Source organism: Pseudorasbora parva, chromosome 8 (genome assembly GCF_024679245.1).
Source record: "Pseudorasbora parva isolate DD20220531a chromosome 8, ASM2467924v1, whole genome shotgun sequence".
NCBI classification, from domain to species: Eukaryota; Metazoa; Chordata; class Actinopteri; order Cypriniformes; family Gobionidae; genus Pseudorasbora; species Pseudorasbora parva.
In genome coordinates this window covers 1,617,110-1,643,724 of record NC_090179.1, presented here as the reverse complement: position 1 = coordinate 1,643,724, position 26,615 = coordinate 1,617,110, and the positions used below count along the sequence as shown (strand labels likewise).

Genomic DNA, 26,615 nt, shown 5'->3' with positions numbered 1-26,615 from the left:
ACATCCAGCACTGTGAAATAAATAATAAAATACACAAAAACACATCACTGCCTGAGAGAACATTTGCCCAAACTTCCACGGTCTGTTTAAATGATTAAACTAAGCGTATCTTAACTTTAATGTTACATTTATCATGTGAACTACTTATATACAGCATGTTATATATGCATGTGTGTTTGGGAATGGGGCATTTGCAATACATAAATACATAAATAAAGAGAGACTCAGTGATTGTGAGAGAATTCATTCTGCTGATCTCATCACATTCATGATTATTCATACTGTCATCAGTTCACATCAGTCATTCATAAACCACTTCATGATTAAATCAATCAGTCCTTTATTACATCTCATCATCAGTTTACAATATACATATTAGAGCAATCTGAGAATATAGCAATATTATTACAGCCTTATTAAAGATTCAGAGCAGTGTGTGTGTCTGATCTAGATCAATGACATCTAGATACTAATTAATGGAAAATTAAAAACTAAAACAATTTGTATGAGATGCTAGATGCAGATGCTAGAAAGAGGATGTACAAGTGTGTGTGTGTGTGTGTGTGTGTGTGTGTGTGTGTGTGTGTGTGTGTGTGTGTGTGTGTGTGTGTGTGTGTGTGTGTGTGTTATTTAATCTGACGCAGAGATACTGAAGAATCATAATAAACCCCAAATCCAGCGTAGAGGGGTTCAGTGAATGTGGTGTTGAATGTGTGCAAGTGTGTGAGTGTGTGTGTGTCAGAGACGCTGTAGAAGGACAGAGTGCTGTTCGACACGTCCACACACACTCCTGCTCTCTGAGAGGAGGAACTGATGTCAGGAATATAAGTGCTGTTATTATTGTGACGGACAGAGAATCCTATATCAGAGCAGATCAGACTCCAGGATTTGTCATTGAGTCCAAACTCACAGTCTTTACTCCGTCTGTTCCTCCTGATTCTTTTATATGCCACTGATATATCAGCTCTATATCCACTCCATTCAGCCTCCCAGTAACAGCGGCCAGGCAGACTCTCTCCACACAGAACCTGAGGAACATCTCCATCAAATCTCTCTGGATGATCAGGGTACGGCTGACGATCTCTCACACACTCCACCTTCCTGTTCCCCTCAGACAGAACGAGACGAGTGTGTGCTGTGTTTGGATCCAGTGTGAGATCACAGGCCCCTGAACACAAGAAGAGAGAAACATCTAGAACAACAGCCACTAGACGAGTGTGTGTGTGTGTGTGTGTGTGTGTGTGTGTGTGTGTGTGTGTGTGTGTGTGTGTGTGTGTGTGTGTGTGTGTGTGTGTGTGTGTGTGTGTGTGTGTGTGTGTTGGGTAAGCCACTTGTAATTTTAAGTAGTTAAGTTACATTCAAGCTACCATTTTGAAAAAGTAGTTAGCTACACTACAAGTTACCATCAAAAAGTAGCTAGCTACATTGAAACTAACTACTTTTTCTTTTTTTTTTTTAGAATGACAAATAACTTTGAAAAATAATGAATAATGTTATACTATTTGGGGTTTCAAGCAACATAAAGCAATGTAATTGATTTCAAAGAGTATAGTGTGAATTCAGGTTGATTGGGACACTTTTTCCCCAGTCATTTCAATGTGAGACATGTTACCGGCAGTAAAAAATAACCTGAAACTGTTATATAATGTCTAAGTTAATAAAAACATTTGTATTCTGCCTTTCAGCTGATAAATATAGTGTTCTTTAATCCTCCCAGAAAACACCATCACGTCACAATGCAACATAACATGTCTTTATTTTATGTCATTTAAATTCAACATAACTGAGCCCAAAGGCAGTCCAACTAAAACCCAATAATAAAAATATTAATTTATATTATATAATATATTAACAATATAACCAATTTACTGAATTATTCAGTAGTTTTCTGACAGGGAACACATGGAACGAGTCACAGCTCCACATTTTGATTGACAGCCGTCGACTGTGTTTACTCCTGTCTTTACAACCATTGGTTAGGATTTAAAACAATGAAAAAACATCTGTTGTTTTCGTGTAGGCAGGATGTTACTCAGCCGCTGTTAAATATAGGTGAAAAGTACGCTGCAAACAATAATCTTAAAAAGACAAATAATTCTTAAAAAGGCAAAAGAACATACACTTATATGTTTTAACTCAATCAGGGTATCTGCAGGTTTCACCTAGTCAAATTTAAGACTTTTAAAGACCATTATGAATGAAATTTAAGACCTATATCATGCATTAATTAAATAAAAAATAAAATCACAGGATTGATCTCATTATATATATATATATATATATATATATATATATATATATATATATATATATATACATACATACATACACACACACACACACACACACACACACACACACACACACACACACACACACACACACACTTGTTCAAAATAATAGCAGTACAATGTGACTAACCAGAATAATCAAGGTTTTTAGTATATTTTTTATTGCTACGTGGCAAACAAGTTACCAGTAGGTTCAGTAGATTCTCAGAAAACAAACAAGACCCAGCATTCATGATATGCACGCTCTTAAGGCTGTGCAATTGGGCAATTAGTTGAAAGGGGTGTGTTCAAAAAAATAGCAGTGTCTACCTTTGACTGTACAAACTCAAAACTATTTTGTACAAACATTTTTTTTTCTGGGATTTAGCAATCCTGTGAATCACTAAACTAATATTTAGTTGTATGACCACAGTTTTTTAAAACTGCTTGACATCTGTGTGGCATGGAGTCAACCAACTTGTGGCACCTCTCAGCTGTTATTCCACTCCATGATTCTTTAACAACATTCCACAATTCATTCACATTTCTTGGTTTTGCTTCAGAAACAGCATTTTTGATATCACCCCACAAGTTCTCAATTGGATTAAGGTCTGGAGATTGGGCTGGCCACTCCATAACATTAATTTTGTTGGTTTGGAACCAAGACTTTGCCCGTTTACTAGTGTGTTTTGGGTCATTGTCTTGTTGAAACAACCGTTTCAAGGGCATGTCCTCTTCAGCATAGGGCAACATGACCTCTTCAAGTATTTTAACATATGCAAACTGATCCATGATCCCTGGTATGCGATAAATAGGCCCAACACCATAGTAGGAGAAACATGCCCATATCATGATGCTTGCACCTCCATGCTTCACTGTCTTCACTGTGTACTGTGGCTTGAATTCAGAGTTTGGGGGTCGTCTCACAAACTGCCTGTGGCCCTTGGACCCAAAAAGAACAATTTTACTCTCATCAGTCCACAAAATGTTCCTCCATTTCTCTTTAGGCCAGTTGATGTGTTCTTTGGCAAATTGTAACCTCTTCTGCACATGCCTTTTTTTTAACAGAGGGACTTTGCGGGGGATTCTTGAAAATAGATTAGCTTCACACAGACGTCTTCTAACTGTCACAGTACTTACAGGTAACTCCAGACTGTCTTTGATCATCCAGGAGGTGATCATTGGCTGAGCCTTTGCCATTCTGGTTATTCTTCTATCCATTTTGATGGTTGTCTTCCGTTTTCTTCCACGTCTCTCTGGTTTTGCTCTCCATTTTAAGGCAATGGAGATCATTTTAGCTGAGCAGCCTATCATTTTTTGCACCTCTTTATAGGTTTTCCCCTCTCTAATCAACTTTTTAATCAAAGTACGCTGTTCTTCTGAACAATGTCTTGAACGACCCATTTTCCTCAGCTTTCAAATGCATGTTCAACAAGTGTTGGCTTCATCCTTGAATAGGGGCCACCTGATTCACACCTGTTTCTTCACAAAATTGATGACCTCAGTGATTGAATGCCACACTGCTATTTTTTTGAACACACCCCTTTCAACTAATTCAACTAATTGCCCAATTGCACAGCCTTAAGAGCGTGCATATCATGAATGCTGGGTCTCATTTGTTTCTGAGAATCTACTGAACCTACTGGTAACTTGTTTGCCACGTAGCAATAAAAAAAATACGAAAAACCTTGATTATTCTGGTTAGTCACATTGTACTGCTATTATTTTGAACAAGACTGTATATATATATATATTTTTTTTCTCCTTTCTTCATAATTAGGATGCCTCATATACCATGTCATTATGTTATGTCCAAGTCACACATGGCAATAAAACAAACAAAATGTATTAATCTTGTTTGGTTTTACAAAAAAGGCTGGTCCAGTAGTGGGCTGTGCTATCGAGCTTTAATAACATGATCGCTTAGGATGGGATGGCCAAAAAGTAAACTACAGCAATAAGCATTTGCTTAATATAGGTAACATTTCTAAAGTAGCCTAATCAAGTAAAAATGGTCAGTAAAAAATAAAAAACATAAGAAATAAAAATGACAATAGGCCAAATAAATTCAGACAAATTTAGACTAATAACACGAAAGCTGATTGTCTGCCATAAGACGCATGTTGGTCTTATTTGTAGTTGTAATACAGCAAACTATAGTTGGACTAGTGAAAGAAAGAACTACCAATACCCCAGAATAAACACACACACACACACACACACACACACACACACACACACACACACTAAAGCACTGCGGGAGCATTGCACTCGTGAAATACTCAGCAAAACAGCTCCCTTGTCATGATATATTTTTGAACTATATGCCTAGATTAGAAATAAACTAAACATGTTGAATTTTTACCCTAGTATGTTTCTTCTGTGAATTTCTTAACGTTTGCAGTGACGCTCATTTTATTTCTCCATGAAAGTTTCTCACTAAAAGCGCACGCTCACGAGCCTCAACAGCGTGACACTGATACCAGTAATAAACTCATCGCTGAACGGCGCTGAATGTTCTACAATCAGAAGAATCATTCTCGGGATCTGATACTGCCATTTGTGGAAACTTGCATGAACCCATTTGAACTAGTTGTGAGGCTGGTCAGCTAATGTTAGCTGTAGTTCGACTGGATTCTGCACCGCACTTCTCTCTGATGATGACGTGGGGGAAATCTGCAGTTTGTCCGATGATAACAGTCCGTCAGACTGGGGAAAATGTCCCGGTAATATGACCAAAAATAAGACCCATTGAATCTGAATTTAAGACATTTTAAGACTTTTTAAGGCCTTTTTAAGGGAAAACCTTATTTAAGACACCATGTCAACATGCGACGTGCGGGACAAGGGGTGAAAATGCTGTACAGTACACGCAAAGCGGGACGGGTGGTCACCCTAGTAAGGATTAGTCTAAAATGCAGGTTAAACTCTCAGCACATGCAGTGATGGAGCGCAGCATAAACAGAACCGCTCTGAGTATCATGAGCTGCGAGCGTGAACACTGCAGGCGCTTTGCTTGCCTATTTATTTTTGATTTCGAATGGTTTCATTTAAAAGTGGACATTTCAAGCTTTCTATAGCCTACACCAGTGTTTCTCAAACTTTTTCAGCCCAAGGACCACTAGATCTTCCAATTGTTTTCTGAGGACCACCTACAGAATCCCACTCTAACACGCCCCCAAAAACCAACAAAATAGGAAGGATAAGCTAAATTTAAGTTTAATATGCAACTGTTTCAAGTCAAAAACTAATTATTCAAACACAAATGCAATGATATGATCAGAAATTATTATATACATTATTTAATTTGAAAAAGTAAATGTGAAATGAGTTGCAGCTTAATATGAACAACAAACGTCACGTGGAAAAAAAACTGCAATTATACTGTAACAGCCTAGGTCCCACTTAATGCCATTCCAAAGAGCCATTAGTTTAAAACTGAGGTGCTGGGTATAGGAAGTCTATGCTTGTAACTATGGTAACAATGAAATGCTGAAAAGAATGTTCCCCTTTAGGCCCTTTCACACTGGACGCGATTTTGACGCGCGAATAATTCGCACGATGGTTTTATTTTTTGGTCAGCTGTTTGTGTAATGAGCACTTCCACACCGAACGCAAATGTGCTGCGGCGAAAAAACGGCATTTATTTTTTCCGTTTCAGTTTCGATTTTTTCTTTTATTCTAGCGGTGTCAAAAATGGCTTCAACCAATAAAATACAAAGGAAACAAAGGTTTCGAAATGTCCAGTTGATGTCATGAGCTATTCACTCAACATTAACCATTGCCAGGTATGGCATATCTCATGAGGTTACAGCTGTAGGTCTAGTCAAAGCTGTGCATCTGCAGCTGTGTTTACTACTGTGTTTACAGACAGCAATAACCTAAGTTAACCTTTTATATATCGTTTTTTTTTTTGTAACCTTATGTCCACGATTATGGAAAGTGAATGTGTTGCCATCAGTATGTCTGTGGCACTTAAATGTTTACATTGTGACTGAACTGGACCAGCAGACCGGATGGATTGGTTCCTGAAGAGCGCGGTTTGTCTCGTCAGATGCGCTGCTGTCTCGGGATGAGATCCTCAAATTGTCCCACAGACTTAAGAAAGTACTAAGTGCAGAACCGGCCATGATAAAGATTTAGCTCCTGTACATGATTAGCAGACTCCCCTTCAGACTCTCTGTTCTTCAAGACTGGGTTGCACCCGAAACCGTCTTTTAAATAAAATGAAAAGCTCATCTTCACTGTCCGTGTTTTCTCAGCTGACGCAGCGAATGTTTTGGACCGTTGGAGCACTGAAACGTTGCAAATTCATGTCGCGGGTGATGTGAATGGTTTTGACGCGAAGTATTCGCTTATTCGTTTCGCTTTTTCGTTACGCGTCCGGTGTGAAAGGGCCTTTAATGTCCAATATCACTGAAATTACTGGGATTTTACACATGAAACAAAAACTAGTACATTACAAAACTAATAGATCTGTGGATTTTAGATCCATTAATACGTTATTAAAACAGAATGGCAAGAACTGTTTCGCAAGTACATTAAAAATCTACTTAAATAAGTGACAATTTTATAAACACTTGCCTAGTTTTGGTCATCTTTTCGCGGACCACTAGGGGTCGATGGCGGACCACACTTTAAGAATTACTGGCCTACACTTATGTCTCTGAGGCAAGTGGCCTGCTGAGTTTTGGTTTATCACACTTTTCATAATCAATATAGTGTAGATTTTAAATAATAACATTATACCTAATAATAATATTTATTTAAACAAATATTAAACAAAACACATAGTTTAATGGCTATAACAGGTATAGTAGGCTACAGTACAGAGAAATGCTATGTCTTGAGCGGGATTTGAGCGAGCGTTGTTTTACCGCTGAGCGGATCATGAGTGAAGCGCGTCTGCATAGAGCAGATTATTGAGCTGAATGTCCGTCACACCACTCAGCTCCGCTCCTTACAGGCTCGTTCTCGTCCGTTTTCAGAACCCAAACCGAATGTAGCTTTTGATAGCGCTACTCGCTGTATAAAGTAGTTAGCTACTGGAAAAGCTACACTGTTTTAAAAGTAACTGAGCTACTGAAAAATGTAGTTAAGCTAGTAGCGTTGCTGTGTGTGTGTGTATATACAGGTCCTTCTCAAAAAAATTACATATTGTGATAAAGTTCATTATTTTCCATAATGCAATGATAAAAATTAAACTTTCATATATTTTAGATTCATTGCACACCAACTGAAATATTTCAGGTCTTTTATTGTTTTAATACTGATGATTTTGATCTAAAAAAAATAGCATTTTTAATCCGACCAATAAAAGAAAAGTGTTTTTAATACAAAAAAAAAAGTCAACCTTCAAATAATAATGTTCAGTTATGCACTCAATACTTGGTGGGGAACTCTTTTGCAGAAATGACTGCTTGAATGCTGAGGTGTTCTGGAGGCCCAGGATGCTTCGATAGCGGCCTTAAGCTCATCCAGAGTGTTGGGTCTTGCGTCTCTCAACTTTCTCTTCACAATATCCCACAGATTCTCTATGGGGTTCAGGTCAGGAGAGTTGGCAGGCCAATTGAGCACAGTAATACCATGGTCAGTAAACCATTTACCAGTGGTTTTGGCACTGTGAGCAGGTGCCAGGTCGTGCTGAAAAACAAAATCTTCATCTCCATAAAGCTTTTCAGCAGATGGAAGCATGAAGTGCTCCAAAATCTCCTGATAGCGAGCTGAATTTACCCTGCCCTTGATAAAACACAGTGGACCAACACCAGCAGGTGACATGGCACCCCATACCATCTCTGACTGTGGGGACTTGACACTGGACTTCAGGCATTTTGGCATTTCCTTCTCCCCAGTCTTTCTCCAGACTCTGGCACTTTGATTTCCGAAAGACATGCAAAATTTGCTTTCATCCGAAAAAAGTACTTTGGACCACTGAGCAACAGTCCAGTGCTGCTTCTCTGTAGCCCAAAAGTGTCTTGACCTGGGGAATGCGGCACCTGTAGCCCATTTCCTGCACACGCCTGTGCACTGTGGCTCTGGATGTTTCTCCTCCAGACTCAGTCCACTGCTTCCGCAGGTCCCCCAAGGTCTGGAATCGGTCCTTCTCCACAATCTTCCTCAGGGTCCGCTCACCTCTTCTCGTTGTGCAGTGTTTTTTGCCACACTTTTTCCTTCCCACAGACTTCCCACTGAGGTGCCTTGATACAGCACTCTGGGAACAGCCTATTCGTTCAGAAATTTCTTTCTGTGTCTTACCCTCTCGCTTGAGGGTGTCAATGATGGCCTTCTGGACAGCAGTCAGGTCGGCAGTCTTACCCATGATTGCGGTTTTGAGTAATGAACCAGGCTGGGAGTTTTTAAAAGCCTCAGGAATCTTTTGCAGGTGTTTAGAGTAAATTAGTTGATTCAGATGATTAGATTAATAGCTCGTTTAGAGAACCTTTCATGATATGCTAATTATTTGAGAATTTTTGGTTTTCATGAGCTGTATGCCAAAATCATCAGTATTAAAACAATAAAAGACCTGAAATATTTCAGTTGGAGTGCAATGAATTTAAAATATATGAAAGTTAATTTTTTATCATTACATTATGGAAAATAATGAACTTTATCACAATATGCTAACTTTTTGAGAAGGACCTGTATGTGTGTGTGAGTGACTGAGCAAGTGACTGAGCGACTGTGTGTGTTTGTGCGTGTGTGCGTGCGACTGACTGAGCGTGTTACAGTGTGTGTGTTAGTGACTGTGTGTGAGTGTGTGAGTGTGTGAGAGAGAGAGAGAGAGAGAGAGAGAGAGAGAGAGAGAGAGAGAGAGTGTGTGTGAGTGTGTGTGTAACATTGCCGGGTCGCCTTCTGTGTGAAAGCAACCACGTCCTGGGATTGATTACCGAATTCGACCCAGGTCGGGGACCTAGTAATATTGCGGTATTCGACCCGGGACGAGCGCTGTGTGAATAAAAGCCGAAACTAATGCCGCAACGTGTACGTAGTTATCGTGCGACTCCTAAAGCTTGTTTTTTCAATAATACAACCCTGCAGTGCCAGAAGAGCTCGTCGGTGTTTTAAACGCAGAGTGTGTTCGTATACAAAATAAACTAAAATTAAACAAGCAGAAATGTGCGCAAATTGGAAACAAGTCGAGACCACGGAGCTCCTTACTATCCGCGCTGAAGCTGGGACCGCTCGCCATTATACGTCACATCAGGATGTCACGTGTCAACTCGACCCGGGACCGTTACGGGTTGTGTGTGAAAAGTGCACATATTACGGTATTTCGCTGGCAGTGTGAATGGACCAAATCTAGCGACCAGGGAACAAATGCTGCGTCGCAATATCCGTGTATTTGCCGGAATCGCAGTGTGAAAGGGGCTTAAGTGAGTGAGTGTGTGTGTGTGTGTGTGTGTGTGTGTGTGTGTGTGTGTGTGTGTGTGTGTGTGTGTGTGTGTGTGTGTGTGTGTGTGTGTGTGTGTGTGTGTGTGTGTGACTGAGCGTGTGACAGAGCGTGTGTGTTTCTGTAAATCAACTTTATTTTTGCATATATATATTTATATAGCGCTTTTTACAAGTCCAATGTGTTAACAGGAAAATATAGTTGAAAGTTTAGTGTCTCCAACTGAGCAAGCCAAGCCGAATGCGACAATGGCAAGGAACCAAAACTCCATCATAATGGAGAAAAATAAACCTTGGGAAAAACCAGGCTCAGATGGGGTGTAATGAATGTTATTTCAGTTCTACTTTCTGAGTATGAATTATCATATGCAGTAAAAGACAACAATACTCAAGCACTGTAAAAGGTTTTGCATAAACTGAACTGACTGGCTTCTGTCCTGAATGATCGTCTCTTCAGACATTTGAACGGCACATGATTTATGAGCTTCTACAACTTTTGACCTCCTGACCGAACTCCTATGCACAAATTGATCATAGAAATAAAAACAGTATAAATAAAAATAACTAACAGAGTTTTTTCTTAGTCTTAATAAGTGCAAACATAATCAAATCTCAATATAAAAGCCTCATGTCAATCTCCTCATGACGCAATCAGTAACTCTGATTCCTGCTGCACACTGGGTACATCCCTGCAGCTCGTGCTGGGTGAGCTGATAGACCTGAAGCGGCCGTTATCCAAGACTTAAACCACGCTTTTATTTCTATAAAAAGCAAAACAACAGTGGAGGTGCAATGTAAATGAAGCGGTGGCATATCCTATCCTAACTTCACCCTCACAGTCTGGAAATATCACACAAGATCTCATCACACCCCAAGACAATGGGAAAAGAACAGCAAATGACATTGTGTGCTTTTCTACTCTATACTTCAGGCTCTGAGCACTCCTACAAAAGCACGAGCTGCAGCAAGCGGTTCAAACACAAAGTGCCCGGGGCACATATTGTTGTACTGACACATTGTACTGACGTTACTGTATCCTTTAAACAACATTATATTAATAACAAGAAAACCGGACATTTTAACATAGAAACATTTCAAATCAAAGTTCCCATAACCTTTTTTGGAACTAGGCTCATTTTGTTTGTGGGGACCAGCCAGCGGTCCAAATGAGAAAAAAATAATAAATAATAAATTATGCTTATTTAAAATTGTAGAAATTGAGAAAGTTTTCTGTGAAATGGTTTAGGGGTGTGGGCTTATATGGCAAGTATATGGCAAGTCCCCTCGAAGATACCAAAATCCAGTGTGTGTTTGTATGTGTGTGTGTGTGTGTGTGTGTGTGTGTGTGTGTGTGTGTGTGTGTGTGTGTGTGTGTGTGTGTGTGTGCGTGTGTGTATATAATTGTATTTGTGTGTGTGTGTGTAGACATACACTTTTGTGGTCCTGATGTGATCCTGATCTCCCCTCCATGATCAACACTATAAACACACAAACACACATTAATGTAAATATGCATCATACATACACATTCACTTTGACAGTATCAGTGTTTGACTCACTTGAGTATCTGTAGTGAGAAGTTCGGATCCTCCAGTTTGTCAGAGAGCAGCTTCACTCCTGAATCTCCTGGGTGATTGTAGCTCAGATCCAGCTCTCTCAGGTGTGAGGGGTGTGAACTCAGAGCTGAAGACAGAAAACCACAGCCTTCCTCTGTCAGCATACAGCCAGACAACCTACAGATGGATCAAAACAGCCTCTTCATCTATCTAGTTCTCTTTATATGTCTCACAAAAACATTTTCATATTTTTATCATTTTCACATTAAAACACACTGGATTTTCAAACATTATCAATAATGTTACTCAAACAAATAAATCAGCAGTAATTCAATAAACACACTTAAAAAATGTAACAATACATGCAGTCCCCCAGCGATTCACATTTACATTTCTGTGCTTTGATTCATCTACTGTGCATGTGCAAATGTGTGCGACTATGTGTGTGTGTGTGTTAAGGCATGGCTGGACTCACCATTGATCCAACTGCAAGCGAGGACATAATCATCTTTATCATTGTTTTACAAAGAAGTACACACATTGAATCACATTTATTTGTGATCACATGTCTACAGTAAACATCTCCATTAAGGCTTTTAGCCCATAAGAGCTCACATTTAGAAAAATGTTGATTTTGAATTCTCATATGATCATGCCTCATTTGTTTACAAAGAATGATCAACTTTCCACCAAGTTATGCGATCCGAAGTGTTTGGATCGCTCTCACCCATCTCACTATAGTGGGGCAGAAATGTCATCAAAATGATATAAAATATACATTCAATGAGTTCCTGTTTTTTTATATTTATAACATAAGTCAAGTCAAGTCATCTTTATTTATATAGTGCTTCTTACAAGTCATTTTTTTTCAAAGCAGCTTCACAGTGTTAACAGGAAAATAGAGCAACAGAATTTGATTCGGCTCAAGAAAATGGTGATGTTATCCAGTTAATTTCAATTATCATATATCCCTATGATATGAGCTATCACACAATCAAGAGTGCTGTTTTTCTGAACATCTGCATGATTGATTGCAAACGTGACATTGACTTTATACACTCATTTCAATTAACAAGTTACTGAGTGACTTTCATAGACACTTATAAGTATCATTTAAGTTTTCCATAATTTCATATTTCTAATAGTGCTATTAATGTTAACGTGTTGACACGTGATACATTTTTTTCAGTGTTTTCAAAATATTAAATGCAATTAATGCAGCATCTGCTTTCTCTGTCATTCAAGCCACAACAAACAAAGAGAACGTACTGTCTGTGAATGTCTCATCTGTGCCTCCATTTACACTAGTGCGGGGACTAGTGTAAGTGGGGGACTCGAGACTTGATATTAAAGGGGGGGGGGGGTGAAATGCTGTTTCATGCATACTGAGCTTTTTACACTGTTAAAGATATCCTAAACATAGACAAAGTTTCAAAAACTAATGTTGGACGCTTGATGGAGTATTTCTGTGTTAAAAATACTCCTTCCGGTTTCTCACAAGTTTCGGAGAGTTTTTTTCGAGTATGGGTCGATTTGACGTTAATAGATCAGAAAGTCCTTGTATGGGCCGTACGGGCTCTTCTCCCGGTAGGGTGCGCGCATGCGTGACTACAGCGAGAGAGGAAATGCACGCCCGTAAACACTCGATCCAGTCGATCCAGGCGCCGCGCTCCACTTTATTCCTATGGGTGACTTCAACGCTTCAGCACAGCATTCCGGGAAGGCAGCGCTGCATTTGACCCGATTTGAACGCAGAAATGACGGGAAGCTTCACAACATTGCTTCAGTCGCGACGCAAAAGTGGATCACCGTTCACTGCTGTCACAGGACTTCAACAAATCATACCAAAGAAGTGTGTTTTTGACGGAGCGGTCCCAGCGATAAAGGTTCGGTCCTGCTTTGGAAGCAGCCGGTGAGTAAAACTGTTTCAAATGTCTGTGCTGTTGGCTATCGTCGCGTGAGTAAACATCAGTAAACGACACGATCGCGTGCTTCGTCATTCAAATGCGCTAACGGACTCTATTGTTGTTCTATGTACACTAGTCTGACATGCAAAACCGTTTTGCTTGCTACTGCTAAGGTTTAACCACATACAATAGTCCATAAACCGAATCATGTCCTCATAAACTGCGAATAAAGACACAAAAATGTTGACAGGCCACTAAATACAGTCCATACCACAGAGACGGGCGTCCTGCTGTTGCCGTTTCAATTTATTTCAGCCTCCGAATGATTCTGGATCATTAGCTGAGATAGCCATGAGTTTCTCCACGCTTGAGGACGTCACCGCTTTGCGCGCTTGTCATGCTTTAGCTCCGCCCACACGATACACCTCCAGGCGCTCGTTTTTTTCCGGAAAGACTCGGTACAGCCCATATTTATTTTATAAATATAATAAAACTAAAGACTTTTCGGAGATATGAAGGATGCAATACTACTCTATAGGTACTCAAGATTGACATGAGATTGACTGAACCCCCCCCTTAATGACTTGAGACTTGACTCGGACTTGAGTTAAATAACTCGAAATAACTTGTTTTTGAAAATAAATATTGTTTTTTGAACGCAAACAAAAAGTCCTCCGCATCTCGTCCTGAGCCTCAGCCTAACGAAACCATACTAAATGTTTTATCTTCAATTCAAAATGTCTTATCAAACATGGACGTAAAACTACAAGTGCTTGAGAATCAGCCTAACACAAACTTTTCTCTGATTCAGAACGCTTCAGGAATTCACCCACAGGCGATGCTCGCTGGTAATGTTATGTCTCGCGAAATCCTTAATTTCCTGCCAAGAAGAACACTCAGCTCTGCCATTCCCACAGCTTCACCTGGAGTGCCATTCTTCCCACCAGCCGCAGCAATCACTCCTCAGTTGAAGATACAAATTCTGGCAGGTATTGATATTAATTTAGTAAAGATATTATGTTCTGAATCTAGCGATAAACTAATTGTTGACTGTGGAGACAAATCTGTGATACTTAAAGAAAGTGACCCAAGAAGACTCTCTAAGAGCCTTACAATGGCTGAATTCAACATTGCATTTGGAGTGTTTAGAGACGTTATTTGTGAAATCCAACCTGGAAGGCAAGAACTTGACACCTACCTTGCAATTATTTCAGATCTAGCTATGTCTTATGGCGGCACGCTGTTTTATGAATATCACAAGTCTTTCTCTACCAAAGCAGCCATGTATATTCAGCGTTTCAATCAGAACTGGTCAGTTGTTGACTGGTCTGTTGTTGACTTGGCTTTAATCAGCAGACACTTCACTGGTCACCGTACCCTCTCATGTTTGCTATGTGGTTTATTTTCTCACACGTCTTCCTTGTGACTACTTCCAAGCCGGATGTTTGGGAATGTTCTCAGGTGGTGAAACTGGCAGCTTTTACACTTCTTTGTTTTCGCTCTAACTATAAATTTAGTCATGTTAGCAGCTATTGTGGCGACAGTCACCCAAAGACAGTTTGTCCTCGAAGAAACAGTCGTTTCAAGAAACAATAAAAGCTGTTCCATCTACTCCTATCAACACAAGTGAACTCAAGAAAGCTTTAAAAAAAATTAATAATAATAATAAAATAAACAAATAAAAAATCACCATAATCGTTATTTTGTGAGCTATCGGTTTATCGCTTTGCTGAATGGATTTTTTGCCGGTTTATCGTATCTTCCTCCCTTCTCGTACACATGTAGTAATCTCCAATCTGCTATCAAAGAGCCCAATATAATAGATACTTTATTGGCAAAGGAAGTAGTATGATCGGTCCCTTTTCTCCTTTTAACGTGTTTCGTATAAACCCTACTGGCATAGCAACGCAAAAAATACTCTGGTAAAATTTAGGGGTGCACTGATCCGATATTAGGATCCGATATTAGGATCCGATATCGGCTGCGATACTGACGACAAAGCTGGATCAGGGATCAGAAAAATTAACAGATCCACAGGCTGATCCAGGTGTTTTTTTGTTTGTTTTTGTCGCAACAGAACCAACGTCATTCGTCAGCGGAGCGAGCCAGAGAGTCGGATGTGTAGAGATTTTAAGCTTGCCACGCCAACACTACCAATTTAATCCAGAAACACCATGTTAAGGAGCACGCTGAATTGCTGCAGCTCAGCAAAACTAAAGGAGTGGACAATACAGCCCAGCAACTAACTTTGCAGGATGCAAAGGATTAATTTAGTGTAAGTGACAGATAGTGGATATGGATAAAGGCTAATGTAATGAACTGACGGTAACATGTTTTTTATCAAATAAGTTTGTTGGCCTGAAGACACATTTGCAGTCTTTTGTCTAATGTCTGGCGAGGAAAACAGCTCAATTAATGCTACAATGTGCTCACTCGATGATCGTTTCACACTTTTGAATGTCTGAGACGTAATCCTCATTATTGTTTTGTTATGAATCTTTTGTTTTGTAACAGCCATTATTCAAATCGATTATAACGTATGCCTGGCTACATGGCCAATTAACAGCACAGTATTTCCTTAAGTAAACCACAGAAATCTAAAAAAACAACAACTAAAAACTAAACTAAAAGCACATTCTGTGAATTATTGTAACAAAATAGACAAATGCTCCTGTTCCAGTAGGTGCATTAGAGCTTCAGTTAGCATCAAGCTACATAACACAATTTAAAACATTAAAATTAAACCTTCATTCTTTATCTCACTTTAGACCACCATCGTTTTTATTAGTTTTCTGTCACGATAGAATGGGGATTTTATTCGAATGGTGAAGTTAAAACATGTTATATTTATCATTTCACAGTATATGGACCTAATTGCTACACCTGTTAACAGTCAATGTAAATATCCATTATTAATATAAAATAGCCGAAATCACATGAACAATCACACAAAAACATTATTCCATAGTTATTGTGTGTTTATTAGCTTCTTAGTTCATTAGTGGAAATGTAGAATAGACTCGTTCTTCACAGAGCCAGATTAAGGAAGTGTCCACACAGGAGGAGCGTGTCTTGCGTCGGGCTGTGTTCAGCAGTCAGATGAATGACAGATAAGAGGGCGAATGACCGCCTGATGAGTCATATCTGATGCATATCATTAAGAAGAGACACAGAGAGAGGTCTGCGCATGTTTTAACTCCTTTATATCTAATAATTCAGTGAGATATGAATAGAAATGGTATTCTGTATGACAAAATATTAATGTCACTGCAACCCAGTTTTATCATAAACAGTGTTCAAATATCGAAGCTGGAGTCTTTATTCTTTCTGATGATACTGTGTTTGTCCAGATAAAGTAATCGTGTGATGTTTAACGAGCAGTGAATGTTGAACAATAGTAATCTGAGGCCGTATACGATCTTTGAATCTTACTTTGAATCTAATCTAACCAGTTTTGCTGAAGAGCTACTGTGAGCATTTCAACTTTTGACAGAATAGCGTTGTGTGTGTGTGTGTGTGTGTGTGTGTGTGTGTGTGTGTGTGTGTGTGTGTGTGTGTGTGTGTGTGTGAGAGAGAGAGATAAAGGAATATCTGTGGAAGTGTTACTAGTTTCTCAGTTCACATATTGCTTGTTTTTATATGTGACTGTCCGTGAAAACCCAGCTAAAGTCATTTTTTTGTGATTCACTGTTTTCTACATAAAATCATCCTACATAATGTAAAGAACATTCTGTTAAAATATAACCTTGATATCTCTAATATTAACTGAGTATGGCTATGTTAAAGATTTGCTGAATTTCAGGCTCAGAAAATCATGTTTTTGAGAAATTCCAATGTAAATACAAGCTTTTTTTTTTTTAAACTGCAACACATTTGATGCATAATTATCCTGAAGATGAGCCATATACCACATTAAAGCTAAGATTCTCCCATTTTCAGTGATATATGACACATTTATGGGAAAATTCTAAAAGTTTTGTAAAACAGGCCTATTTATTATGATGCGCATGTACAAAAAGCACAAAAACATTCAAACCAATTGGGGGTACAAGAGCTTGATTGTAGCAACAATTACCAAGTCAATTAATTGAAATTATTTGTATAACTTTATTAATAAAATTAAATATCAATGGAAAAAGTCATTAATATATAAATTAATTAATACATTAAATTTCAGTAGAAAATCTCTAACTTAATTTATTTTACTGGGCTACTATGTAACATTAAGTACAGTACTGGAGTAAAAAAAAAGAAGAAAAAAAAAAAGATGGATAGTTCAGCCAAAAATGAACATTCTGTCATTTATTAACCCTCATGTTGTTCCAAACCTGCACTTTCTTCAATAAACCTGGTTATATTATTATTGGTGGTAATTCCACAGCAATTAATATTGGAAAAGCTGTTTAAGCAATCAGTTATTTTCTGTTCCTGCTCGTGTTTAAGTGCTGCCATGTCAAAAAGCCTAGATAACTTAATTCATTAATCCAGTGCTTCCCAACCTTCAGTCATGGCGCCCTTTAAAAATGTTCTAAATTTTGTGGCACCCCCCTCGCATACGTTACGCTAGGGGTGTAACGGTACAGATTGCTCAGAATTCGGTTTGTATCAAGGTTTTAGGTTCAGTTTCGGGTTCACAGTTTCTGTTTGGTTCCGTATTTGCTATGTTCATGGAAAAAAGTACTACTGTCAAATAAAAATAAAGAAAATAAGAACAAATAACTTAAATACAAGCAGCAGCACAAATTATTACTAGTGAGCAAAGATAGGCTACTAATAAAATAATGCTTTTCAGGCTTTTCAGGTAGGCCTAGGTCTAACATTAGTTTTTAGGTAAATAAATTGAATGATGTAATCAAATGAAAATTACTGCATATTTAACTGTTTAAATTAAATAATCCTTATTAAACTTACAAAAGCTATTAAATTGAAAGCAGTGAGTGATTCCTCATCTTCTTTGACATTAAACAGACACCAGTAAAGGCTACTGCCCCTTTAAGACCCAGGGTTATAGTTAGGAGTTGATAAAATCCAATAATCTGAAACACTCAAATATTATTGAAGAAATATAAAAAGCCTTTATTTCAACATGGCTTTAATATTTTAAAAACAGGTGACATTACTGGACACCTATAGGTGTTTTGTAGTGCTGTCAAAATTGCTCAAATGGCGTTTGAAAATTCCCTCTAAAACAAACACGAATATTCAAACTATTCGAACATCTGGGCGCACATTTTGTCAATGGGACAAATTAATACAAAGAGACATTAACTACTTGTATAGGTATTCTATTTAAGTTTATACATATTTATAGCTATCAAAATCCAGTGTTCGGCATTTTGCGTACGTGAGTTTTTGTTGTAGATGTCTTAAAAAAAAAAAAAAAAAATGTTTGTTTATTGTGCTAATTAATTGAGATTTCTTACAGCTCTTACAGGTTGTTGGCCTTGTCTGTTTCGTTGCTTCTATTACTCTCCCCTTTTTTGTAAGTCGCTTTGGATAAAAGCTTCTGATAAATGATTAAATGTAAATGTAAATATTTGACAACATATTACTTACACAAAAACAAGTAGATTGTTATTATAAATTATATAATTATTATTAGGGATGTCCCGATGAGGTTTTTTTGCCCTCGAGTCAGAGTCATTTGATTTTGAGTATCTGCCGATACCAAGCCCCGATCCGATACTTCTATAATACATAAAAAAAGAATAAAGAAGAGCGAAAAAACGAACCAGGATGTTCCTTATTTTTTATTTTATTCAGCTTTTTTAACACTCAACAACTCTAACAAACAGAGCACTTCTTGCGAGGTAACTTGAACAATCAAGTAATAAATAACATCAATTCTTCACTTTTGGATTTTAGTGCTACAGTAAATATAAAAAAGTCTGGGACCGGAGTTGCGCAGAGCAGGAAGTACAACGGCGATATCAAAAGCCTGCCCATACTCTCACAGATGCAGAACAATTAATTATGTTGGTGTGAAATAAATAGTTATGGAAATTACATTTAATTAAATAATCTGCTCCCAAAAATCCCGAAAAAAGTCTGTAAGTGCCTTAGTGACCTCAGTGAAGTCGATCTCAGCTGTCAACCAGAGTTGGGCTCTGCACTTTCTGCCATCTTCCCTGCAAGACGCGTCCACTTTCGGCAGTGACAGTGCGACTCCTGCTGTGACCTGTCCCGGAACCCAAAAATCCCGAAAAAAGTCTGTTAGTGCCTTAGTGACCTCAGTGAAGTCGATCTCAGCTGTCAACCAGAGTTGGGCTCTGCACTTTCTGCCATCTTCCCTGCAAGACGCGTCCACTTTCGGCAGTGACAGTGCGACTCCTGCTGTGACCTGTCCCGGAACCCCCATGCGCGCGCTCACTCGCAAAACAGACAGCCACGCCTCTACTACCGCGGCGGGGGATTTTTTTCCGCTTTTTTTTTTTTTTTTTTTGAATATTAATTTTCACCTTCGAAATTCGTTTTTTAAAAACTTTTCGAATACATATTTGAATTTAGAATATTTGTTGACAGCCCTAGTGTTGTAACTAATGAGCCTTCGTCAGGGTGTGTGCCACAAACACAATCTGAGTTCATTAAGTTTATTAATCATAATTTTAGTCATCACCTGGTCATGCTGTACTGGGCAAGGAGGCGAGAGAAAATTCAAACAAAACAAAGAAAATCTATCTTCCCCCAATATATTGGCTTAATTTCAGTTACATTTCTATTTTAGGTCATGTAGTTTAAATGTATTTATTTTTATTTTTTAGATTTTTATTGTGTTAACAAAGCTGTATGTGGACACCTTTTTTGGGGTAGAAATGCATATTGCATTTTTTGTTGCAAATAAATCTCCCATAGTCCATAACTACTATATATTAACTATTTTAATATATAAATTCAGTTAAATCATCGAACATTTGTATGACTTGCCAGTGACTTGCTTGACCCAAGCTATGACTTGACTTGCTTGACACAAAGCAGTGACTTGAGTTGACTTGATTGACACAACAAATTACTTGGACTTTTTCGAGGCTTAAAGGTTAAGACTTGAGACCTGCACATATGTGACTTACTCCCACCTCTCACCAGACCAAAAAAAAACAAAACACACACTCAGTAAAATATCATACAATTATAGTTTATCAACAAAGTCCCAGAAAAAATGGAGTATTTTTTTTAAAATAGTGTATTGTGCTTAATAAGGGGTGCGAATCGGCACTGGTATCATATTTCAATTCGATTATGATTATCATGTCAATGATTCGATATCACGATGCATCACAATTCTTTTTATCCTCAATTTTCAATATTACTGCACATGGCTACGTTTTCGTCCATGGATACAAGCAGTCAGATATATGAATTACTTTTTTGTTAACGTCAATCTGAACACAGCAGACGACAAGAGCATTTAGAATTAATTAAAACTATTAAATAGGCTACTAAAAGTGCATGAAACTGTCAAGTAGTGAACTTAAGTTACAATAACACTCACAAATACACACACGCTCACAAGCAAAAAAAAAAACATTTGCACGCACATACTCACTGACGCTCTACTACTTGCTAAGTCTTTATTATGAATGGAAAAAAAAACTATTAATTCCATACCTTAAAGCTACACTGTGTGATATTTTCCCCCATCTAGTGGTGAAACGGTATATGACCATCCAGTCAATAATAGTTTCTGTTCCTCTTAATTTCGATTTCGTTTCAACTCCTACGGTGCCCGATTTAGTCATGGCCTCCAGTTCGACCTCTTCGGTGAGTGTTGCTTCAAGTGATGAGGTTACTTTTGAAAACTATTATAATTTGCAGTTATTTAATTTGCCAAATGATCTATGATCAAATGAATCTATGTAAAATGAATAATAGTTTTACGTTTTCGTTATTTATTACCATTTCATTGCTAACATCAGCTATCAGGTTCCCAGACGAATGCAAGCTAAACTAAGTAATTGTAATGCAATTAAAATATTAATCTCATGTTATCCGTCATAGAACACGGATTTATGTTATAAGGTAAACAATACTTTTTCATCATTGACGCGAGGAAAACTATCCTAGACGTCGTTCTAGTGTTATGCACCGCACACCATGATATTATTAGCCAAGCAACAATAAAACTTCCAATATACACAAAGAGGCTGAATTAATATTACCTGTCGAGAAGAAAGCAGGCAACGTCTGCGTTCTTTTTAAAATCGTTGCTCCTCATGAGCTAAGTGATTTTAGCTAAGAATAAACTAAAAAAGTTACACAGTGTAGCTTTAACATAATTACATTTGGTAGCTCTTTATTGGTGTTTAAGTATCAAAATCGGTTACACATTACAAATAAAAATGTGAATGTGATTTTAGTCAAGCTTTGTCTTGAAAGTTTTGATGTGTATTTGTATGTTTTTATTTTCAACAGACAGACCATTTAAAATCTCTCTAAATACCTCAGTATCTGCAGCTGACAGTTTGGACTCTTCAGTCCATCCGAGAGCAGCTTCACTCCTGAATCCTTCAGGTCATTGTTACTCAGGTCCAGCTCTCTCAGGGCACAGTTTGAGGATTGAAGAGCTGATGATAAATTCTCACAACACTGATCAGTGAGATTACAGCCAGCAAGACTAGAAAAGATTAAATAATATAACATTAAAACAATAATGAAATAACAATAAAAGAATGAAAAGGAAGTTTCCAGTTGTCTGTCCTCAGGAACCTCAAGCTAAATATTTTTAACATTCTAGCCTGAATGAATGATGAACTCCTGAGCAAGAAAATTCAATAATTTTACATTCTTGTTCATTAAAGTTGCAGTAAGTGATTTTTGAGAAATACTGTTGAAAGTGAATCGGACCAAGCACCATAAGACACTAAGCCAATCAGCAGCAGGGGGCGTGTACAATCATGATGGGGGGAGGAGAGACAATGAGCCAATCAACAGTAGGGGGCGTGTCCATTAATAGAGGAGAGAGCGAGCAAGAGGTCTAATTTAAGAAAGACTGTAGAAAGAGAGATGGCTGAGAGACATTACAAAAGGTCAGGATTATCACCAAAAAATGAAGGGTTATGATCAGGAAAGAGCTTTATGATGCACGTTAATATTAGATTTGATTTCCAGCACAAGAGACCTTAGCGGGAAGGCCTGAAAATGTCTGCCAATGTTGTGTTGTTTATGCTCTATACACGCAACTCTAAGCACTAAAGAGCATGTATAAAGCTTGTTGCAGGAAATCAGGAAAAGTAATTTTGGACGTGGGAGGAGCGAGCGAGACCAGTGCATGATTGACTCCACCAATGGTAGGGGAGTACTTCAGTTTGAGAATTTTTTTGATGCAGTGGCGACATCATAGTTCAACACAGCAGTCTCTTAGTTTGGTTCTTGCAAAGCACAGCATTATTATCTAAGTGCCCCATCACACAGAACACGTTTTTGCAGAGAGGCACATTTTTTGAATAGATTTCAGTTGGCAGAGAGCGTTATGCACGCTGCTTATGCACTTATCACGGTTGAGAAGGAGCACTCTGAATGCATGAAGTTGGAAAAAAAAAAACTCATGTTTTTTTTTTCTATTGTCCAACCGAATGAATGGAGAGACGGGCCTTCCATTTACCTTGATTAGACTTACAGGAAAGCTGATTTGAGGGTTACTCGATTTAGCAAAGGGTGCTGGTCTGGATTCATTATTAGGGAGGATTTCATGCACTTTTCCACACGATTTCAAGATGACGTTGGCTGTTATGCTTTTACAGTGTGTAAGTGAATATTGCAATATTACTGATCATGTAAATATTTTGCTGCACTTCTGCTGAATACATTATAGGGTAAACACTGATCAACTAATAACTCCAACCATTTGCTAGTGATCTGCTTGATTTATTTCATGATTTACACTTTTTTAAAGATAATTTACAGCACATTTTTATATCGTATAACTTAACCCTAACCCACTTTTTAATAAGTCATATGGGTATAGTCATGGTTTGTAAATGATAAATTCATCATTAACTAATAACTATAACTGAACGTTATTCTAAAGTGTTACATAATAAAATATATTAGCTAATAATAATGTACAGTTTTCAAGGGAATATAAACCATAGATGACTAATAATAATCTTTTATCTTAATCTTTTAATAATAAATTTTTTAATCCATTTAACCAGGTCCATGATGTTTTTTAATCATAGTGTAAATCCATTTTCTAAATAATGTTAACTTGACTGCTTCATTTCCACAGTATAATTAGGAAAAGGCACATCATGAGCCCTTTAAGACTCTGAGCTTGTTATTTAGGAGAAAACCTCTCATTTATCAAATGGTGCTGATTCATTATTAAACCTGATTCTTCATTAGTGAAGAATTAACACTCACAGAGCTTTTCTGCAGTTGATCACAGCTGGTATCAGTCTTCTTCTGCCCTCATCTGATGTGTTGTATTTCCTGAGGTTCAGCTCATCCAGTGGCTCCTCTGAGATCTGAAGCATGTAGGCGATTGTTGAGCAGTGAGACGGAGAAAGTTTCTCCTCTGAGTGTTGGTCTGATATCACAAACTCCTGAATCTCTCTGGACAGAGTCTGATCTTTCACTTCCAGCAGACAGAGGAACAGATTGATGGACTGATCAGCTGAGAGTCCACGTCCATCATCCTTCTCATCTGTGATCCTCTGTTGAATGTACTCTGTGGTTCTCCTGATGTCCTCTGAGCTTTTCTCTGTGTGTGTCAGTAGATCCTGTAAGAGTCTCTGATTGGACTCCAGAGAGACGCCCAGCAGGAACCGCAGGAACAGATCCAGCCGCCCATTCTCACTCCTGAGGGCTTTATCTACTGCTGATCTTAGTAGTTTATACAGAGAGACTTTACCAGACCAGTAAGATCTGAATTCATGCATCGGTTTCTTGTTCTTAATCACATGAGAGTAAAACAGATAGAAAGCAGCGAGAAACTCCTGGAGGCTCAGATGAATGAAGCTGTAGACTTTCCTCTGATGAATCACAGATTCCTCCTTAAAGATCTCAGTGCAGATCCCAGAATACACTGCGGCGTCAGTGACGTCTATACCGCTCTCTCTCAGGTCCTCCTCATAGAACATCACATTGCCCTTCATCAGCTGATTGAAAGCCACTTCAGCAAGTTTTACAATCACTTCTCTGTTGGACGGCAGGAATTTCTCTGGATCTCTCTCTTCATATTTCTGATTCCTCATGTTGATCTGAATTAGCAGGAAGTGGATGTACATTTCAGTCAGAGATTGAGGGATTTCTGCGCTCAGATCTTCTTCCAGGAGCTTTTGAAGCACAGTGGATGAGATCCAGCAGAAGACGGGTATGTGGCACATGATGTGGAGGCTTCTTGCTCTTCTGATGTGGGAGATGATTCTGCTAACTTGATGCTCATCCCTTATTCTCTTCCTGAAATATTCCTCCTTCTGGGGCTCATTGAATCCCTGAATCTCTGTCAGACGGTTGATGTATTTGGTGGGGATCTGAGTGGCTGCTTCTGGTCTGGAGGTGATCCAGATGAGAGCTGAGGGAAGCATCTCTCCTTTCATGAGACTTGACATCAACACATCCACTGATGAAGTCTCAGTCACATCAGAAACTTCCTGAGCATCTGAAAACCTCAGTGTGATTCTGCTTTCATCCAGACCATCAAAGATGAACACAACTTTACACTCCTCATAAATCCTTGAGTCCAGATCGTGAAGTTCAGGATGAAAGTCCAGCAGAAGTCTGTGAAGACTGTACTGATGATCTCGGATCAAGTTCAGCTCTCGAAATGGAAGCACAAACATGAAATTTACAGCCTGATTGGCTCTTCCCTCGGCCCAGTCCAGAATGAACTTCTGCACAGAGACGTTTTTTCCGATTCCAGCGATGCCTTTAGTAAGAACAGTCTTGATCTGCTGTTTCTCCTCACATCCTGTTTCAGGTGAGGCTGTAAAGATGGCATTGCAGTAGATTGGAGTGTCTTGTGAGTGTTGTGTTCTGGCTGTTTTCTCCATCTGTAAAACATCATGTTGTTCATTCACTCCTTCTCTCTCTCCCTCTATGATGTAGAGCTGTGTGTAGATCCGGTTCAGGAGGGCTTCATTCTCCTGGAGTTTCAGTCCCTCAAATAATCTCTCATACTTGTTCTTCATGCTGGTTTTGTGTCTGTCTTTGACTCTCTGGAGCTCATCATTCATTGGTTGAGGAGAATCTCCAGTCAGATCCTCTCTATCCTCTCTGATCAAACAACAACACAAAGAACAGGTTAAAATTATGTAAATACATAAATAAAATGAAAACTTAAATATAGTAAATCAATACAGATGTCAATCTTGGATTTTCTGTATAATTAATGCATTCATGTCAGTTTCACTTTTCACAATGCACATTGATCCAAAGCAGCTTCACAGAAAACAGAGAAGTAGAAAAACACAGAGAAAAGGAAAACCGTGTCTTTCAATCCTCCAGCAAGCAGCTCAAGATGACAGAGACCAGGAACAAACTCACTAAGAGCTTTAAGAAATGATGAAGAAACCAAAACCTCATCCTCAATCAGAAACCGGAGATTCTGTCAGACAATAAAGCCCCTTTCACACTGCGTTTCCGGCAAATACACGGATAATGCTACCCGGCATTTGTTCCCGGGCCGCTAGTTTTGGTCCATTCAATACCGTATACCGAAATACCGCAATATGTGCGCTTTCGCACACAACCTGTAACGGTCCCGGATCGAGTTGACACGTGACATCCGGATGTGACGTATAATGGCGAGCTATCTCAGCTTCAGCTCAGCTGGTCTCGACATGTGTCCAGTTTGCGCACATTTCTGCTTGTTTAATTTTAGTTTCTTTTGTATACTCTTTGTGTTTAAAACAACGACTAGCTACGTACACGTTGCGGCATTAGTTTTGGCTTTTGTTCACACAGCGCTCGTCCCGGGTCGAACCCTACAATGTAACTAGGTCCCCGACCCGGGTTCAATTCGGTAATTAATTCCGGGACGTGGTTGCTTTCACACGGAAGGCGACCCGGCAATGTTCCGGGAATATTGCGGGTCCGACGTGCAGTGTGAAAGGGGCTTAAGTGTCTTATCTCTGGACATTGGGATCAAAGTTCATCTCTGAATGTTTGTCGACAGATTTGAGGTGAAATCAGAAATAAAAACCGAACTCATCTCTCTGTGTATTCAGTGTGTTTTTGAGTCTCACGTTAAATGTTGTCTCTAAAGCCGGGTGCACACTGTGTGATTTTGGCCACGATTTGTCCGTCCGAGACAAATTTAGCAAATCCTAAAAGATTCATCTGATCCTAGGCTAAAATCTGACGTCTTTGGTCATTAGTTTGAGATGTTCACCGACAGCCGATTAATGAGCGCTGCGATCAAATTTTACCTCAGACGAAATTCTGGCAGTGTCAGAAGATTTGGCACACAATCCTGCAGTGTGACTTCTCTTACGACGACAGTCAAATATCTCCGTTTTTCAAGACAAACTATGACCAAAACGAGAGCTAGAGAT

The 26,615-nt window shown here is 38.7% G+C and overlaps 1 protein-coding gene across 2 annotated transcripts in view; it reads right to left on the bottom strand.

Annotated features, from left to right (window-relative positions):
* Window positions 1–626: 626 nt before the first annotated feature.
* The window catches only part of LOC137084956 (NLR family CARD domain-containing protein 3-like), a 30,456-nt gene continuing 4,467 nt past the window's right edge, over window positions 627–26,615 (bottom strand). Inside the window, exons 2-6 of one of the 2 annotated variants that reach the window (XM_067451522.1) lie at window positions 23,482–25,283; window positions 21,560–21,733; window positions 11,219–11,392; window positions 11,091–11,137; window positions 627–1,168 (exon numbers count right to left, since the gene is read on the bottom strand). In XM_067451522.1, coding sequence (XP_067307623.1) covers window positions 627–1,168; window positions 11,091–11,137; window positions 11,219–11,392; window positions 21,560–21,733; window positions 23,482–25,283 — 2,739 coding nt within the window. Of the gene's footprint in view, window positions 1,169–11,090; window positions 11,138–11,218; window positions 11,393–21,559; window positions 21,734–23,477; window positions 25,332–26,615 lie in introns of those variants that run through there. The other variant, XM_067451523.1, reaches the window with a different exon arrangement.